Below are 18,818 nucleotides of genomic sequence, written 5' to 3'. Positions count from 1 at the left end.
GTTAAATTTTAGCCCTTAACCTTCTCTCCAACGTAGGTTTCATTATCCCCTTCCCCCACACCTTATTTTAGACCATGGAACCATCTGATGTCCAAATGTAAGATGACAATTATAAATTTTAGAGAGGGTAAAAATCTCGAGGCCAAGACTGAGATGCCTGAAGAAAAATGCAAAGGACAAGAACGGTTAGGGACAGACAGGAGGTGCAGACCGCTCGGAAGAGTCAATATTACTAGCACTTAGGGCTGACCTAGTGTCATAAAACTAGGTGACTGGCAACTTTATAAACGGCTCCCCTTTTCTTTTTACAGGGCATTTTCAGGGAGGCGACATTTGTTACTGGAGAATACTGCATGTTCAACATGGTAACCTCCAGCCTAAACTGTACACTGTAACTACAGCTTATCAATACTAGTTTTTCAGTTAAGAAATGTAACACAGTTATCTTGAAACCATGAGAAAGAGAAAGGGTATGTAGTGCCTTCTGTACTTTATGATCAAATTTTCTGTGTCATTTAGATTTCTCTAACAAAGGGTGTTTTTAAAAAAGGCTAAGCTTTAGATAATAGCAATACATCAAAATTAAACCAAACCAAACCAAACCAAACGGCTGCGTAAAGGAAAGCCCTTAAGCAAGTGGTGGAGAGGTGGTGGAGAGGTGGTGGAGAGGTGGGGGAGAGGTGGTGGAGAGGCGGCGTACCTGCACCTTTCCGGAGAGTCCTCCCGGTCTTTCCTCCGGAACTTGCTGATGGTGTCGTCGATTGTGCTCCCGATCTTGTCGCTCAGCTCCCCTAGCTTGTCACTGAATGGAAACGCACTCTTGTTCTTATCCCACTCTTCGTCCCATTTGGACTTGGGCTCAGGGTCATACCGTTCATCTGTGTAAACAACGAAGAAAAACAACTGAGGATATTAAATCTGGAAGGTTCCAGTGTCCTTCCTTCTCCTAAGAAAATTATTTTTAAGGGAAAACAAATCTCCCACAGTGCCACACAAACACAACATGGTGCGGCCCATGCCAATCAAAAGCCTGTCTTCAGGTAACTTCACAGCCTTGATGGATAGGACAGATCTGAAGCCCTTGAACACTGCTACAGGAGTAGATACAGAAGCCATTCTATAAACACAAGACAAATGAACATCCTTCCAGTTTTCTAAAGTCATCCAATGAGTTCAATGACTATTTTATTCTTATCTTAATGGTTCTTCATTTTTAGACAAATATAAGCCAACAACGATATCTTAAATAGAAAGTAAAGCTATGTGCTGTGGTCCATGCCTATAACCCCTGTGTTCAGGAGATGGAGGCAGAGAGTGCAAGTTCTAGGGCAGCCCAGGCTCTGCACAAGTGGATGTGCATCCAACAAACAAACAACAGAGAAAGGCAAGAAAGGGAGTTTGGGGGTGCAGAGAGAAGGGAGAAGGGGAGGGGAATAAGGCTGAAGGAGTGAGCACACATACAGAGCAAGCTAGCAAGACATGACGGTAAACTACACCAGAGCGAAGCTCAGTGATCATTTGAGAGCAAGAGTCCAAAGCTATGCAGCGCAGCACAATCCAATGAGATCACCATCTCAGTAACAGGTGAAAGAGGAAGGAAAGGCAGACAGACGCATGGACCCAAAGGAGGAGGAGGGAAGGAAATTGACTGACTAAGCAACTGACTAACCACTTAAGCACTGTTTCCCTAAAAGAACTCTGGTCTGAGCCCCATGACCCAATTAGCTGAAAGGACCACATCCTTTAGTACCAAGTCTGCAACTGAATGGACTGAGGCATGGGAAGAATCCTGTAATTTTATAAAAAAATTCTAACTCTCCAAATCTTCACACTTTAGAACTATAGCTGCTCTGAGCAGCTCCGACCTGGTGCTGGTGCATCAGAGAACCTCTGTGTGAGTCTGGAGTAAAGAAAAGACTGCAGCAATGTAAAACCCAAACACCATGATCTGTGCTGGTGCTTGTCTGAGGCTCAGTGGAGATGAATTATGGACACAAACAGAAATTGCCTATCTCCATCTCCAAACTGAACTTAAAAAGCCAAACTGGGATGGAGGGAACTCACATAAGGTTTGACAAACAGAAATAATGAGAATGGGGGAGGTTGGGAAATGACAAAGAAGGGCAGCTAAAGGGAACACTGAGCCCTTGTTCACAGTGAATGATGGCACAGGTACCCTTAGGTTAAGTACTTAAACATACATTGCTGAATACCTGCTAGAATCTGGAGCTAGGAACACAGTTCAAAGAAAAGGCCCAGGTCACACGTGTTAGCTTACAGCCATTACACTAGGCTCATCCCAGGGACACAGCAATGGCTTATGTCAGCTGCAGCAGATGTGGGGTGCATGCACTCCCTACAACTCACTCTCTCTTCCGGTGTTCTCTTTCTGTCCTCTGTGCCCCCTCTTCTATGCCCTCATCTGTCTGTCTGTATACATGTCCACTGGTCTGCCTCTACCCCTTCTCCAGGCCTGCATTCCTCACCTTTCCCCAGTAAAGCCCCTTTATACCAGATCTACTTTATGGAGTAATTTCTTAGGGGCACACCTTGGCATGGGCCCACCAGGTACCCCCTCGAAGCATTATATATCATAACAATGTGAAGCCCAGGGCTCAAACCTAATTGCTGTAGAAAGAATAAATTACCGAGTGGATAAAGGTCATCATCTAATGCCAGAAGTAAACCCACACCAATTAGTTAAAGCTACTGAAGGTCCAAAAAAGCATCAAAAAACTAACAAAGACTGTTAACACAAACATGGGCTGTTCAACCCCATCCTAATTCAGAAGCTGCGCCAACCCACAGCGACCTGGTTGGCAAGCTCACTCACGTTCTGAATTCCCTGGATCCAGTTTCATGTAGTGTTGGTAACAGAATGGGACAGCGGCACTTAGAGGGAGGGAGTAGGATGCAAGCAGCAATTTAGCAACAGAAAAAGCCAAAGATCAAAACGAGTACTTGAACACGTGATCCAAAGCCTTTTCACTGTCCTGGAGAAGTCGCTCCAAAATTTCATGCTTACTAGAAAAGACACACTCTTGACCAGTATATAGCCTGGCTTCTATGTGATATATGACATAAGAAAGATTGTTTTTTGCTGTTGGAAACATCTTTTAATACTAATTAATGAGGTATTTTTTCCCTCTGAGAGCAGGCAAGCAAAGGAATAAAAGAATGAAGATATTTTACAGGCCACCACAAGATGACAGACTTTTTTTGAGATAAGGTCTTACTACAGATCTCTCGATGGCTTGGAATTACACACGTCAACTGTGCTAGCTTTGAACTCGACCTCCGCCATCTAGCGTGCTCCACTACACCTGGCAATAGGGAAGTTCTTTTACCTCTATCCACTGAGAAATGTGCAACCTCAAAGAATCCAAACACACACACAGCAGATGCAGGTGCCGGAACAGGTGAGCCTCAATGACGTACACTAAGGCTGCACACACACACACACACACACACACACACACACACACACACACACACACACACACACACACACACACACACACACAGGTTAGGTACTGCAGGTGCAGGTGCAGAACAGGTGAGCCTCAATGATGTACACTGCACACACACACACACACACACACACACACACACACACACACACACACACACACACACACACAGGTTAGGTACTGCAGGTGCAGGTGCCAGAACAGGTGAGCCTCAATGACGGCTGCACTAAGGCACACACACACACACACACACACACACACACACACACACACACACACACACACACACACACACACACACACACACACACACACACAGGTTAGGTACTGTCACGGCTCACAGAGGATGGGACAGGCCCAAAAAGAATTTTTATCTTTGTGTTTCAAGCATCTAATGTACAATTTATACATTAACAATAAACATTGGGGGGCTGGAGAGATGGCTCAATGGTTAAGAGCACTGACTGCTCTTCCTGAGGTCCTGAGTTCAATTCCCAGCAACCACAAGGTGGCTCACAACCATCTATAATGAGATCTGATGCCCTCTTCTGGTGTGTCTGAAGACAGGTACCCCATACTCATAAAAATAAATAAATCTTTTTTTTTTTTTGTTCTTTTTTTTCGGAGATGGGGACCGAACCCAGGGCCTTGGGCTTCCTAGGCAAGCGCTCTACCACTGAGCTAAATCCCCAACCCCTATATAAATCTTTAAAAAAAAAAAAAAAAAACCCAATAAACATTAGAAACAATTCAAGTTCAAGCTACCTTCTGGGAGGGAGAGGTGTGGTGGAGGGAGAGAGAGAATCTGGGTCTGTCAGTGCAGCCAGAACTAGTCTCCAACTTACTATCTTGCTCCAACCTCCAAAGTGCTAGGATCGCAGGTGTGCACTACCACATCTGGCTTCAAACTGCTCTTCACTGTAATTTTCACTCCTTCGTAACAGCAAAGAAACAACAGACACACAAGAAGATCTGGCAATACAGTCAGCCATTTTTCTGACTGGATTATACATTGCTTAAATTAAGGGAAGGGAAGTGAGGTTTCATGGACTTACAGGAAACTTACCTATTTGGAAACACAGCTAAACTGGCTTTGAATTAGAAAGCCAAACTGGCTGTCTGGAACTGTTAAAGAATTTTCTTCTGTAAGAACTCTAATCCTAAGGAGGGTGTGCACCGTTTTTTACTCTCTGATTATCTAACTAGCCAGTATCTGCTAACACCCTATATTTTGGATTCATAATAAAAACAGAAAGATTTAGAAGATCTGGGAAAACAGGAGTCAAAATGATACCATATATATTTTAGAATTCTGTGTATTACTAGAAAAACCCCCAGCATTTTGGTTTTTAGTATTTCACTGACTCTTACAAGAATACAGCCGAGGCTGAGTAAGCTGGGGCCATGTGGCAGCGGCTTAGCCCTGATACTCACTGTATCGGAATCCGCCAACGCTGTCTGAGGAGACCCCGACATACTTGTCTTTGTTCTTCTTTGCTTTCTTCCTCTCCTCTCGAAGTCTGTCATCATCCTGTGCAAACTCAACCAGCTCCTTCACTTTCTGTCGGATGTTTATACCTTGATCCTTGCCATGCTCATCTTGAGGACAGTAAAGGCGAAAGCGAATTGTAAGAACTCTTAGTGTGCATCAAACTCTCACAAAAGAGTAGAAACTAAAATACTTACATAAATAATGTCAAATTTTAAACTTTTTAAGGAGGCAGATTATGGCATTAAATTCTAATTTGACTTAATGACCCTAGACAACAGAACTAGTCAAGATCAATCCATGATCTACTAAAAGGATTACCTATGATGATGTGTGGAATGCATACAGCTCGAAGTGTTTTCTATCGTTTAAGAAATGACCACTCACTTTTAACACTCTGATGGCCCAAAAGCACCCTAAGTATCTTGTTTCCCCGAGATTGGGAACACTAATCACTAGGACCTAGTGCAACTGAATCCTGACATTTTACAGTCGTCACAAGGCGGGCAGGCTCCAAAGGAACCGCTCCCCGCCCTGTGCTGCCTTCACATTCAGAACACACTCTGGCCTCGCACAGTACAAACTCTCTCTGCTGGGAGGGGGCCTGGCTTCAAACAGATGTGTGTGTTTTGGCGTTCTAACCTTCTCTTCCCACATGATTAAAGCTGTTCCTTTATGGACACCACAGGGGACCAGTCTCCAGCGCATATTTTAATATAAACCCCAACACTCATGTTGGGTTGGTTCTGTTGTTATTAGCCAGTCCTTTCTGCAAGCTCCTGTCTTCACTAATTAATACTCTAGGGCCCCACGCCTTGGATTCTGCACTCGTCACACAACCAGCAAGAGTCACATGCTAATTAGAGCAGAGAAGCTTCCAAGCTGGTTCAGGTGACTGACAACTCCAACTACTGTTTTAATTTGCTTATGAGGGTTTTCTATTGCTCACCTACAAAGTGGTAATTTTCCAGGGATCGCAAATCATAAATGTGTTCTCTGGCGCTTGTAACAACTCGCTCCGATCCATTTCTTATGAGGTAAGCTAGGAGCAGCAACGACTGTGGAAATATAAAGCACCAAATGACTGAATGGAATGAGCTGGAAGAGCTTTGGTACACAGTTAAACACAAATTCCAACATTACTAGACGGTCGTGGTGAGGAGTGTGCCCTCCCCTTTCTGTTAGACCGAAATACAGTCTGAACTTCAACCTCACGTTCCTTGATATCTAGTACAGAAAATAATTATAAACTACCGAGGCAACGGTCACTTACATGGGAGGATCCTTCTGTCTCTACAAGCCCCTGAAGCAGTGTCCTCTGACAAAACCTAATTCTGATGCTAATGAGGTTTCAAAATTTTTCAACAAAAGAAAACCTTGAGTGTTGCAGAAAACTTTGCAGAAATGTTAAGTCAAGGATGCTAACTAAGGGCATGCTTGAAGCTAACAGGTCTGAGGTTAGCACTGTGATGGACCGTGCTGGAATTAGTTGTGTGCGTGTGCATGCGTGTGTGCATCTTTCTGAGGTTGTGAACACGCAGGGACCATTCATCTGCTTTCTCAATGAAGCCTCATTTCACCATGACTCTGGGTCTGAGGGTGTATGCAGGGCAGTGACACAGGTGCAATCTTACATTTACCAGTAACTATCTGGGGGGTGGTTTTGAGGCAGGGTTTCATCATGCCTCTCTGGCTGGCCTCTAGTTCATGGTAATACTCCAGCCTCAGCCTCTTAAATGTTGAGATTGTAGCCCGGTGGCCATCATAATCAGATTTCCTTTTTTTTTTTTTGAAAAAGTAGTACAACAATCTTTAAAAGCCCCATTTTAGAAAAATTGTACAATTTATATAAATCTCAGAGAATATTTTAGGAAACAAGTATCATAAAAATCACAAAATTTGCAGGACATGGCACCACATGCCTTTAGATTCTTAGTAGCTCAAGGCATAGTCTACATACTTAGTTCTGGGTCAGCCAGGGCTACAAAGAGAGATTCTGTCCTCCGCAGTACCCACCAAATTAGAACAGGGAGGAGGGCTGAGCAGAAGGACTAATGGATAAAGTACTCCTGTGCAAACCTGGGTACAGAAGCTTGGATCCCCATCACCCACATAAAAAGCTGGGAAAACCCGGCTGCCGCCCGTAATCTTATTGCTGAAGAGACAGGGGTCTCAAGCAAGCTAACTGAATCAGAAAGCTGAGTTCAATGAGACCCTGCTCATAAAATAACATGGAACATTTGAGGAAGACACAGGAGGCAACACTCTGGTCTCTTGACACACTACACTCAGATACTCAATAACAACAGTAACACTAACAACAGAAATCTAGTTAAAACAGGTTTTTAATTCTGAGAGTCAAAATGTCTCAAGTTGCAAATGTGAACACTGCTATGGTCTGTCGTGTGTTAGTATGAATCTTATTTGGCACACAGCATGCGTTAGAAATTAGGTTTTTTTCTTTTTTTTTTTTTTTTTTTTTTTTTTTTTTTGGGGGGGGGCTGGGGATTGAACCCAGGACCTTGCGCTTCCTAGGCAAGCGCTCTACCACTGAGCTAAATCCCCAACCCCTTAGAAATTAGTTTTGAAGAGCAGGAAAACAATCGAAGAGAAAGACCATCGGCTTGCTTTAGAAATACAGAATCAAAACTAAACTAAACTTAATGAAGCGGAGGAAGAGTCTGCACAGGTGAAATCGCCAGGAGGGCTGGTCTCGGCCGCAGTCTAGCCCTGCTTGTAGACCTCGCTGGACTAAACACCACTATCACACAACCACATGAAACAAAGCTTCACGCAGAGCTGACAAGCATGAGGCTGGTCTTTATCTCGATGTTCACAGAGCAAACATGCATATGAGTAGGAGTCAATACTCAAAACACCTACCCAGTTTTAGTAGGAAAAATATTTAAGAAACAATAAAAATCTTCAATATTTAAAAGAACATAAGTGTGAAAACACTCTGTAGTACAAAGAACTGTTTATGACTGGAAAACTGGAAGGAGACACAGTCCCATCTTGGTGTGTCCTGGGAAAGTCTAGAACTCAGTGGACTGCAGTCATGACTGTCAACGCACTCATGTGGGTTCCCACCGTACCTTATAAACTCTTCTCCAATTCTTTTTGTTGTCTTTTAGCATTCGGGACCAAAGCATGTTCATAAGTTCTGGGAACTGTTCATACATAAAAGTAGCCCTGGAAGAAAGGAGTTGTCCTTAAGCAGTGGTAGCAGACTAGCTCTGACAGCAGATGGCAGGCTTGCTCTAAGTTCTTTGGACTGCCCAAACAGCTTAGAAACAAATAAGCCTGATCAGATTTTAATAGCATTCCTCCTAAAACAGCTTCCTCCTCTTATTCTCTATAGCACACAGCACATCTACGAGGACTCACAGTGTCATTCTGCAAGCTTTTCCTCATGGCCTCAGTGCCCCGCATTGTTACCAAGAAAAAACTGTTAATTTTTTTTTTTTTTTTTGTTCTTTTTTTTTTCGGAGCTGGGGACCGAACCCAGGGCCTTTTCCTTGGCAAGCGCTCTCCCCCTGAGCTAAATCCCCAACCCCGTTAATTTTTTTTACTTCAAATATTTTATACGTTTTCTTCAAAGTTTGTAAGGAAAGCTAGAGAGAGTCTCTAAACTTGGCTGATGCATCATTAAAAGCCAATTTTTAATGGGAATGGAACCTATACAAACCTATATAAAACTCTCCACACTAATCAAAATGGATTATGCAGAATGTATGGCTGATAAACAGGTTAAAACTGAAGGCAAACTTCACTTTCTGTGTAAAGACACTGATTCTTTCTGCCCTGTTGAGTCAAATTACCACTTACTTGGCAATCTCTCCCATGAGCTGCCCAGAAGGTCCCCAAGGATCATCATTCGTTGCTTCTCGAACTTTGGACTCGATCTCTGAATAATTCATAACCACATTGGTGCTGTAGAGGAAAAAAAAAATGCACATATGTGCATGCACACACACACATATAGATACGTAAGGATTAGCATCAAAACTGAGCAACATCTGAAGACTTAGATCATGATACTAATGTATGTCTTGTTTTTAATTAATTATTCCATTCGTTTATATTTTTATTAATTATTCCACTAACATGTCTTAACGTAGTGGGGGGCAGCAGATCTGTGCAAAGGCTATACATTACACATTTAAGTTATCTTAAGAATTTAGCTTTCAAGAATATAGAGGACCATCAGCCCTGGCACAAGTCCAGGAGAAATGTCTCAAAGACAAATGAACATGGTAGGATCTACTGTGGAGCCAGGATATCCGAGTTCCTCTCTGTCCAAACTTTAAGAGGTTAGTTTTATGTTTATGGGACTTCTGTTCTCTTATACTAAATTACAGAAGACTAATTTATAGTGACTGTGTGTGACATTTAAAAAAGACATGACACAAAGAGTATTCTACCACTGTTTAAAACTATTACCAACATTTCCTTGTGTATCACTGTTTTTCTCTAACAAAAACTAAATTATTAGTTATTGCAAATCTCATACCTTTACCGGCTACCTAATATTTTATTGGAAACTACATTTAGCTTTTCCTTCAGACATCTACTAGTTTTTTGACAAGAACACAGGAGACAGAAAACCTGACTCCAATCCTATTCCATGACCTTTGGTAAAACAGTTTTGTTTTAACCTTGGTTTCAGCTGGGAAGAGGTTATGTACCTCAAAGGACAGCATAAAAAATGGTGCTGAGCTCCACGGTGCTTGAAATATGGGCAACACTGTTAATGATAACCATCTCATAACAAGAAAACATGCTTTCAAAGAATAAAACATGAGACAGCAAAACACTTGATTTTTTTAAAAAGTCATGTGTATGGGGTCTGAAGGAAGAAAAGCCATAAAAATGTGACAGTGTAGCGTGTCCATCTGATGTATATAGTTCTGATCACTACTGAATGAGTATTATAACAGAAGAACACTGCAATCCAAATCTTCGGCATAAAATCAAAACTCATAATAAATGAATGAATACTCAGATTTAGACATCTACTGCTCACATACCTGCCCTTCTTTTACTATGTGGCTTTTTAGAGTCACCAGATAAGGAAGGGTGGAAGCTCAGCGCTTTAGACCTCGTCTGTTGCTATTCGCTCCTTCAGGTTCTTTAGCTTAGGTAAGACACTGACAAACAGACCCGCGTCAGAGCTGAGACAGTTACGTTTATACAACTGTCGAGTCAGAACAAACAGTGTGGCTCCTACAGCAACACCCAGAGCAATGCTCTACCAAGAAAAGTGTCCTCTAAAACCCGGGCACAACCCCTCAACTGTACAACTAGTGTGATAATGCAACTACAAGTCACTTCCTTGAGAGCTCACAACTTCTGCGGCCCTCGAAGACTCTTAACGAAGTTTCCTAATATTCCAGAGATGATCCTGCTGACCATGACTTATGTATAAATAATGGTATTGCTCTTCTCCTTAGTTTTTATCACCAATGGAAACAAAATGAAGGCAAGCCAGCCAAAACCAGATCTACAATTAAAGATAATACAAAATGGTAGATTTCACCTCTTGCTTATCCTGGTGGCTGAAGGGTCGTGGCAATTAAAAGCATCCGAACATAGCTGGGAAAATGAGCTATACCCAGCAGCACCACAGTCCACCCTTGCATTTTGTTGCAGAGACCTCCACTAAAAGATGAAGGATCCTGTACTCCATGTACATGAAATATTTTCACCAGAGCACTCGGCAGTGCAGGGCTCTTGGAACACTACTTTCCTTGTTTGAGCAACAAAGGCCGTGGGTCAATGAGAACCCTTCAAAGGCTGGGAGCTGAAGGCCTGCATGTTGGAGCAGTGTGTGTTTAGGGGAGATGGCAGAGATCCAGAAATTTAAGAACTTCCTCATTTCCTTAACTGAAAAACGACAGGAGCCATTAAAACATAGCGTTGGGTATAAAGGGCGTCCACAGAAGGATCAGATGCTGTCACTGGGACAGCAGAAGACTAATACTTTCATGAGCATGCTGTTTTAAAGCTCAATAAAACTGCTGCTTTCAAAAATGATCAAAATGAAGTTGATAACATAAAGAACTCTGAATAAAAAAAAGGCTTCAAAAAAAAAATAAAAAAAAGGCTTCATTAAGTCAGAAACAACTGTAACTAACAACAAAGACGCCCGTGTAGCACAGCCTCATCCCGCCCCCACTTAAAAGCACCAATTTCTAAAAAGGCAAATATAGCTTTGGACCCTTGTTGTTTGGATAGCCTCCATCTTGGACCGATTCTTAACATTAGCAACCTTCTAGAAATGAAAAAACAATTCCCTTTAAAAATGGAAATTAAAAACAACTAATAGCTTAATTCTAAATCTTCCCAGGGCTGACAGAGATGTCCTTGTTGAATTCAGTCACTAGAGGGGGCCCTGTAGTCAGTTTTTGGACACAGAAACTCCAAGGAAATGTCTGAACTTGGCTTTGCTGAAGAGCAGAAAAGCAGGGTTCCCAGAACTTGGGCAACTGCCAATCAAGTAGTTTTTACCCTTGTAGCACAAAAACATGTTTTACTAGAAAATATACACCAAGAAAAAGGGAAGTGTGGACACAACGCAGGTCCAGCTGTGAACGGAGGAGCAATGTGGTAGCAAGTGCTTTCCCCACTCTGTCTCTTCTTCCAAATTGGGTCAAATGGGTTTGTATCTTCACAGAGCACCATCCTGTAGTCTAAGCTTACAACTTTGTTCACCCCAAGATCACGGAGTACCAAGACCCCACTGTTCTGTTAGATTCAGGTGACAGTTAAGACAGAAAGACAGTCAGAAACAGACCCAATAACTTCGCTCCAAGCAACAGTTTCAAATAATACTGTTTTCTTTATATTTCTTCCTATTGTCTCAGCTCATCCTGATGAGCATTATTACACTCTAACTAAGGGAAACAATAAAGTACTACTAAAATGCACATCAAATTCTGTGCCACAGCTGACTACATTTTAACCACTTTATAGGTTAGGACATTCGGATGAACAACAGGGACTCATTACACCCTGTGGGCCTTGGTTTGCATAGTAAGTGCTGTGGCACAGTAACTGAAGTGTGTGCACCAATGTTGTGTGAACCAGCACTGAACAATGTAAGTACCTACAACTCAACATTTTAAACCCGAACTGAGAATAAAATCCACATTTAAGTCACCTCTTACTGCTCTGTACACCTGAAGAACTTCCAAAGGACAGCGGATAATCCACTTTTGTGAAACAGTTCTGCTCCCTGATAAATGCCAACCTTTGCACTGGTGTAGCCACACTCCGGAAACACCCACACTTGGGAGACAGAGGTAGCAGGATCAAGAGATTGAAGGCAGCCTGGAATATGCAACAAGCCTCTGCTTCAGAAAAAGGTTTCTTTAAATGCCGCAACACTGTAACACAGGACATCAAGTGCGGTAGGCATTGATCTGCTCAAGGAACTTTGTGTTGAAATCTCCTCTAAGTTACTGCCTCTTTTTTTGTTGGTTTGTTTGTTTAGCATATATTAAATACAAAGTATCTGATGAAGAAATAAGGCTCAAATGTTAAGAACACTTTCTGCTCTTGCAAAGGAGGGAGTTCAGTTCCCAATGCTCATGTTGGGCTATCTGTGCACAAGCTCCTGGAGCTCCAGCTACAGGGGCCTGATACCTTTTTCTGACCTATTTTGGCACCAAGACACATATATAAATAAATAGTAAATCTTTTCTTAGCAAGAGATAAAAAGTAAATTTTCCCCTCTCTTAGACATTGTGTTCTCTGTCAGTGTCACACACAGAGGCAAGAGAACAACTTCCAGCAGCAGGCCCCGCTTCCACCAGGGGGATCTCTACAACGCACTGCAAGTGAGAACTAGACTTCCTGAACAAACCCTAACATGCTTGACAGATGAAAACACTGTCTACCGTCACCGTCTGAACAATGTTACAGACTCCAGACAGTGGGAGCAGTCTGTGAACACTGTTATTTTCTCACCATGGTCTAGCCAATATTTACAACCAATTGCATTTTTTTTTTTTTTTTTTGTCAAAATGAGACATCTTTGTGGGCAGTACACTTTAACTCAACAACTTTACGGTTTACAGAAACCATGTGCGCATGGTAAGAATACCAACTGAGGCCAGAAGAGGGCATTGGATCCCTGGAATTAACTCAAGTTATTCTGATCTGTACAGGGAAACACAGTAAGAGGCTTGGCTATGTGACTTGTGCCCAGCTATGTATAGCAGATTTGGGTCATGACAGAACTATAAACTATGTTTTTGCTACAAATTTCTCAGTTGTTTATTATAAATTAAAACTTTGAACAGAACGTCTAATAAGAAATCATTGTGCTTTAGAACTCATCACAGAGGTAAATGCAATGTCTAAGTATAATTTATCAGTCACTGACATGAGCTGATTACAACATCTAATACTTTTTCACCTGGTTCTAAACTGTCATTCTCTACAAATGCCAAAAGTGAGAAATAAGCATTCCAAGCTGGCCAGGTTAACCTGTGCCTGTTATTCCAGCACACAAGTCATCCTGGATTATGCACAGGAAGATGTTGTCTGGAAGGCGGAAGGAAGGAAGGAAGGAAGGAAGGAAGGAAGAAAGGAAGGAAGGAAGGAAGGAAGGAGGGAGGGAAAGAGGGAGGGAGCGAGTGAGCAAGCAAGGGAAGGAGGGAGAGTGGGCATCTCAAAACCCTCTATTTTCAACATGTGCATTCAAGAAATGTGTTCCCTTGTTTATAAGATCACATACCTAACTAACACTCTAGGAAAATTCCCACTATTTTGTGTCAGTGTGGAGGAAGCAACACTAACCAAGTTCATGTATAAATTTCTGAGATTCATGAAAACCAATGTGTTCCTCTCTGTCTAAAGTTGTCCTAAAATATAACTAAAAGTCCTGTTCCCACAAGCCACCAACTTTCTGATTTAATCTGGCAAGTTTTCAGGGAAATCCTTGAGTAATTTATGAAACAGATGTGCAAAGAAATGACATCAAAGGGACAAGCCAAGAAAAACATCCTGGTGTCAGCAGCTGAGCTATGAGCTGTGGGAAGACACATTTCCCTCTCCTCACTGCAGGGGTGAGCAGCACTGACCAAGACAAGTCACCGGACAGCAGTCGTTCTCAGGCCTTGCTTGGCTGCAGGAACTGATCCAGGATACAGTCAAAGCAGACACTGCACAGCCTCGTGTGTTCATGATGCTTCCTTGTTTTTCACAGCCACTCTCAGCAAAGACCAAAGCCACACATAGATTTGTCCCGTCAGTGACTTAGTTACTAAGATGTGAATTTTTGTCTCTGGTACGCACCTACTGTTAGGGTCTCTAAACAAACCACTGGTATGCCTCAGTTTCCTCATTTAGGCCCTTATATCGCTATCAAGGTAACTAAATAACATGTGCAAGGCAGTTAGCAGAGCTGATACCACTGTTTCTAGGTGAGTCTTTCATTCTAGATAGGACGTATGCATTGCCTATAGACACTCTACTGGCTCACCTGGGGAAAGCCTGGACCCTGATGGTGGCAGTATTTTAGGAGATTCTAGAAACTACAGAAGAGAAATCCTCTCTGGAAGAACTTAGTCACCGGGGAAGACTCTTGTGCCTGAACTGTTCACTCTCCCTACTAGTTACCATACTGTGAACCTCTGTGCTCCCTCTCCTTGCCACAATAGGCTGGCACTACTGAGACCATGAGCCAAAGAGCCCCTTCCTGTCTGGGTTGTCCGTCAGGTCAAAAAGACAGAGAACCTAACCCTAACCCCTCATGAGGAGGGACCATAATACACATGTGCTTATCCAACTGTCTCACAAACAAATCATTAGCAGGGTGCTGGAGAGAGAGCTTTCTGGTAAGCAGTGCATCCTGTTCTCTAACAGGGTTCTCCATAACCCTGTCAGGCAACTCACAGATACTTGTAACTCCTGGCACTGATATCCTCCTCTGGACCAAGTGGGCAACTGCACTCACATCCACAACCGTAAACAGACATGCATACACATAATCGAAAGTTAAACTCAACTTTTAAAAAGTTGTAATTAGCAGAGGCTGACAGTGTGGTTTGGTGGTACAGACCAATGTCTTGGGTTCAATCCCCACCATCAAAACTAACCAACACCCAAAGTAGCAGAATTCTGAGCTTTTAAAACCTCCAAACCAATATCCATGTTATTACTCCTTGTGGTATGTGGCTGAGCAAGGGGGCTGTAAGTGCCACAAAACCTGGTTTCCTTCTCAAAGACATCAACTATTGTGAAAGAAGTATCTGGGATCACTGGTTCTTACTGGTTTGTTTAGAACTTTGTTCACTCCCTAGAAGGAGTGCTGCTTTTATGACTTAGGCAAGCTTAAAGAAAAGCCATTGCCACATAGGCTAGTGTCATGACACGGCAGTTACTGTTTTCCAGAGAGGCACCTTGCCAGCAACGACTGGGAGGTCAAGCTCCTCAAGGCTAGCAAAGCAGATCGGATTACACACAAAAGCAGAATAAAGAGTAACTCCCGAGTGGGTAAAATTTAACTCTCAAGAAATCCCTACCCCATAAAGCGTTCTCACAAAGAAAAATTATATGAACACACACACACACACACACACACACACACACACACACACATGCATGCATGCATGCATGCACACACTCATAGAAAAACTCAAATAACCAAAAACCACATCAAAGCTCCAAACAAAACAAAGGTAGAGTTGTAGGTAGAGTAGGGTGATGGGTGATGACTATTCTGTCAGTATCATAAAAAAATGAAAAAAAAAAAAAAGAAAATGAAAAAAATGAACTTTTTTTGAAAATAGAAAGTCCCATTTTCTATGCAAGTGTTCGATGGCTGGACAGACACAGTTGTGTTGGGAACCAGCCAGCTCCTCGTCTGCAGATGAAGACTGTGTCCACTGTTCTCATCCTTTGGCCAGAACATCTGGCTATGACAGAACACTCATCCCTAGGGATTACAGTCACAACCCTGAGCATTTCTGTCTCCACCTTTTAAAAACTCGTATGTTTCTCGGTAACGTTAAAGATCTTAAGTCATCTTCTCTTCTCTGTAGCAGTGGTCTACCCAGTCCTGGGAAAACTGTCACCAGGGACTGACAGGGGCTCCTCCAGAAAAGAGTCCCTGGGGAGCTGGGCAGGTCGGCTACAGAGAAACATCCCAACTGTCCTGCTTCCCAGAGACTTGCCTGGTCTAATGGCTCATCCTTGGGCTCCAAAAGGGACAGCACTGTACATTCCCCAAACTTCTGAGACATTTCTTTCCTGAGACATTTTTTTTAAGTGTCCCCAAACTCACTTTAGTAGACTGATACAAACACAAGTGCCTTCTTCATGCCATCAAATACAAAATACACTTTCATTCCACTGGAAGTCTGGAAGGAGAACAAAGCTCTTCACATTGTCCCCCAACATCCAAGTGTGTGCCCTGGTGTGCTTACGTGCACATCTACCTGTGCACATATATACACAGATAAGTGTGAAATCATTTATATTTAACTCCTGGCTAAGGTTTCAGCCTTTTAACTTGCTTCAAGTGTATTTCTGTAACAGCAAACCCATCCCTCTTATTCACTGTCCTGTTTTCCCGCCTCTGGTAATCACTGTTTCCTCCACTCTCTGCTTCTGCAGCCAGCTTCTCAGTATGTGACAGCCAAGAGGCACCAGGAGTCTTTGTGTCCAGTCTCCCCATCACATCGTGCAGTTTCATCTACGCTACTGTGGAAGCCAAGCATTGCTCGTTTTGTGCCTGTAGAGTATCCCATGGTGGACATCTGCACTGTCTTCATGTAGTCACTGCAGGACACAGTTGGTCTCATGCTATGACTGTCCCATAAGCAGAAATGCTATTTATCTCTCCGTCTGTAAGTGGTGCTAGTGAGTCTGATGTGCATGGGGTTTGCCCACATGTGTGCATGTGCACCAGGCTAAAGAGGGCGTCAGATCCCCTGAATCTGAAGTTATACAAGTGGGAGAAACTGAACCCTGGTCCTCAGGGTAGAGCCGCTGTGCTCTATGACTAACTTCTGCTTTTCGTCTGCTATTCTCTAATGGCTATTCGTGTGCTAGCTTCCTTCACAGCAGCCAAAGAGCATCGCCTCCTCCACACCTGCACCGGATCCTCCCTACCCTACCCTCTGCTTTCTTTATCCCTGCTGTTGCATCTGGGCTTTCTTTAAACTCATTTGCTTATTTTTCAGTAAACAGTTCCCTCTCCTTGTTGGGTGTAAAAATAACAAAACAAAACATCAACAATCTCTTCAAAATTCTTAATTTTAGCTTTGTATTTTTAATTTCTAGCCTTCACTTAATCATTTTATGCCAAACGCTGTCCACTTCACTTTGTGCTAACTGTGTATGGCACAGCTGAATAGGCACACAAGGAACACAGCTCAGGGACCGTCAGAAGGCTGGCAGGCTATATGCAATAGCTGGACTGTGTGCAGCCCACATGTTACTCTGTATTAAAATACCGGCTCCCCTCTCTGACCAAGGAACAAGCTACTTCCAGTGTGTCCTTCCATTAACCCTTTTAACAGGTAGTGGTGGCCATGTTAGCCACCACACAGCCCCCTCCCTCAAACACTGTCATCCTTTTGCATTCATGGACAATCCTACCCAGAGAGGCAGGGCCTAAGCATCTCTGGTCACGTTCCTCACTTCCCCATCCAACAGTCCACATACTTCAGGTCTTTTCAATATGATTCCTTAAGCTCCTCTAACATACGTCTCTCTGCTTCTTCCCTCCCACACCAGCACTATCTTAGTTCAGCACTTTCTTTCCATTTGGACTGCCTAAAAACCCTTCTAACTAGTTTTTCTGCTTCTATGTACAACTTCTCACCAGGCTAGAGCCAAAGGGAACTCTTGTTCACATCCAAGTCCCACTTAAAGGTAGCAAGGATCCCCCTTCCGGCCTTAAAACACAAGTTCCTTGACATGAAGCATGGTTCTTGCTGGGGATACCAATTTACTTCCCCAGCCTCAGAACTCAACAACTTCAGGTTGCTTCCTCGGGTTTTCTAAGTCTTTTTCTGTTTTTAAGTCCTTTGCTCCATAGTCAACTATACAATCATCTGATTTTATAAATGCCACTTCCTCCGAGCAGCCTTCCTGTAGTGCCCCAAACAGGGAGTTCATCTATCTATTCCTGCCTTCTACAACTGAACTGAAACAAAAGCGAGTGTCCTGTGCTGGCCTGTTTGTTTGTTTGTTTGTTTTACAGGCCTATCTTTCCCCTTCCTTGGACGATGACACAGTACTGTGCTTATGTACTGGGACAGGCTCAGTGACAGCAGATATCAAAGAGTAACACATGAACCAAAATGTGAGGCCGGGAGTGACAGGGCAGGCCAGGAGACGGGGACAACTGTCTCTTGGGACAAAGTGCTGAAGGAGACACAGTGACGGTGCTTCCATCTGCCCTGCAACAGCACAGACTGACAGAAGACAGAGGAGCACGGAACATCCCAGTGAACCCAGTGGCCGACAAAGAAAGCTGCTTACTAGGCAGCTGGTCTGGAACCTCTTTGCTTCCAACCAAAGTTCTGTCGTCTGACACCAAGCCTACGCTAGCTAGAAAGGTTCAAGGGAACACAGAGATGTGGTTTGAATGTCTCCTCAGTTTGTGAAGACGCTAATAAGGTGAAAGAGGGCAGACGTCACTAGGAAGAGTGTCAAGTTCAGCTGCAACCAGATCCACAGATGATAGGGAAAAACCAGAGCTCTTTCTAATCCAGTGGTTCTCAGCCTTCCTAACGCTGCAACCCTTTAATACAGTTCATGTTGTAGTGACCCCCAACCATAAAATTATGCTCATTGCTACTTTATAATTCTTAGTTTCCTACTGTTGTGAGTCATAATGT

At 43.1% G+C, this 18,818-nt stretch overlaps 1 protein-coding gene across 1 annotated transcript in view; it reads right to left on the bottom strand.

Moving 5' to 3' along the window:
- The window catches only part of Clint1 (clathrin interactor 1), a 54,066-nt gene that overhangs the window by 17,827 nt on the left and 17,421 nt on the right, over positions 1–18,818 (bottom strand). The window contains exons 2-6 of the mRNA XM_032911672.1: positions 8,788–8,892; positions 8,055–8,151; positions 5,909–6,017; positions 4,905–5,069; positions 701–878 (exon numbers count right to left, since the gene is read on the bottom strand). Coding sequence (XP_032767563.1) covers positions 701–878; positions 4,905–5,069; positions 5,909–6,017; positions 8,055–8,151; positions 8,788–8,892 — 654 coding nt within the window. The remainder of the gene's footprint in view (positions 1–700; positions 879–4,904; positions 5,070–5,908; positions 6,018–8,054; positions 8,152–8,787; positions 8,893–18,818) is intronic.

The sequence above is a fragment of the Rattus rattus genome, chromosome 9 (genome assembly GCF_011064425.1).
Source record: "Rattus rattus isolate New Zealand chromosome 9, Rrattus_CSIRO_v1, whole genome shotgun sequence".
Lineage (NCBI taxonomy): Eukaryota > Metazoa > Chordata > Mammalia > Rodentia > Muridae > Rattus > Rattus rattus.
Note: the sequence above shows the minus strand (reverse complement) of the source record. Positions and strands in the feature narration are given on the sequence as shown.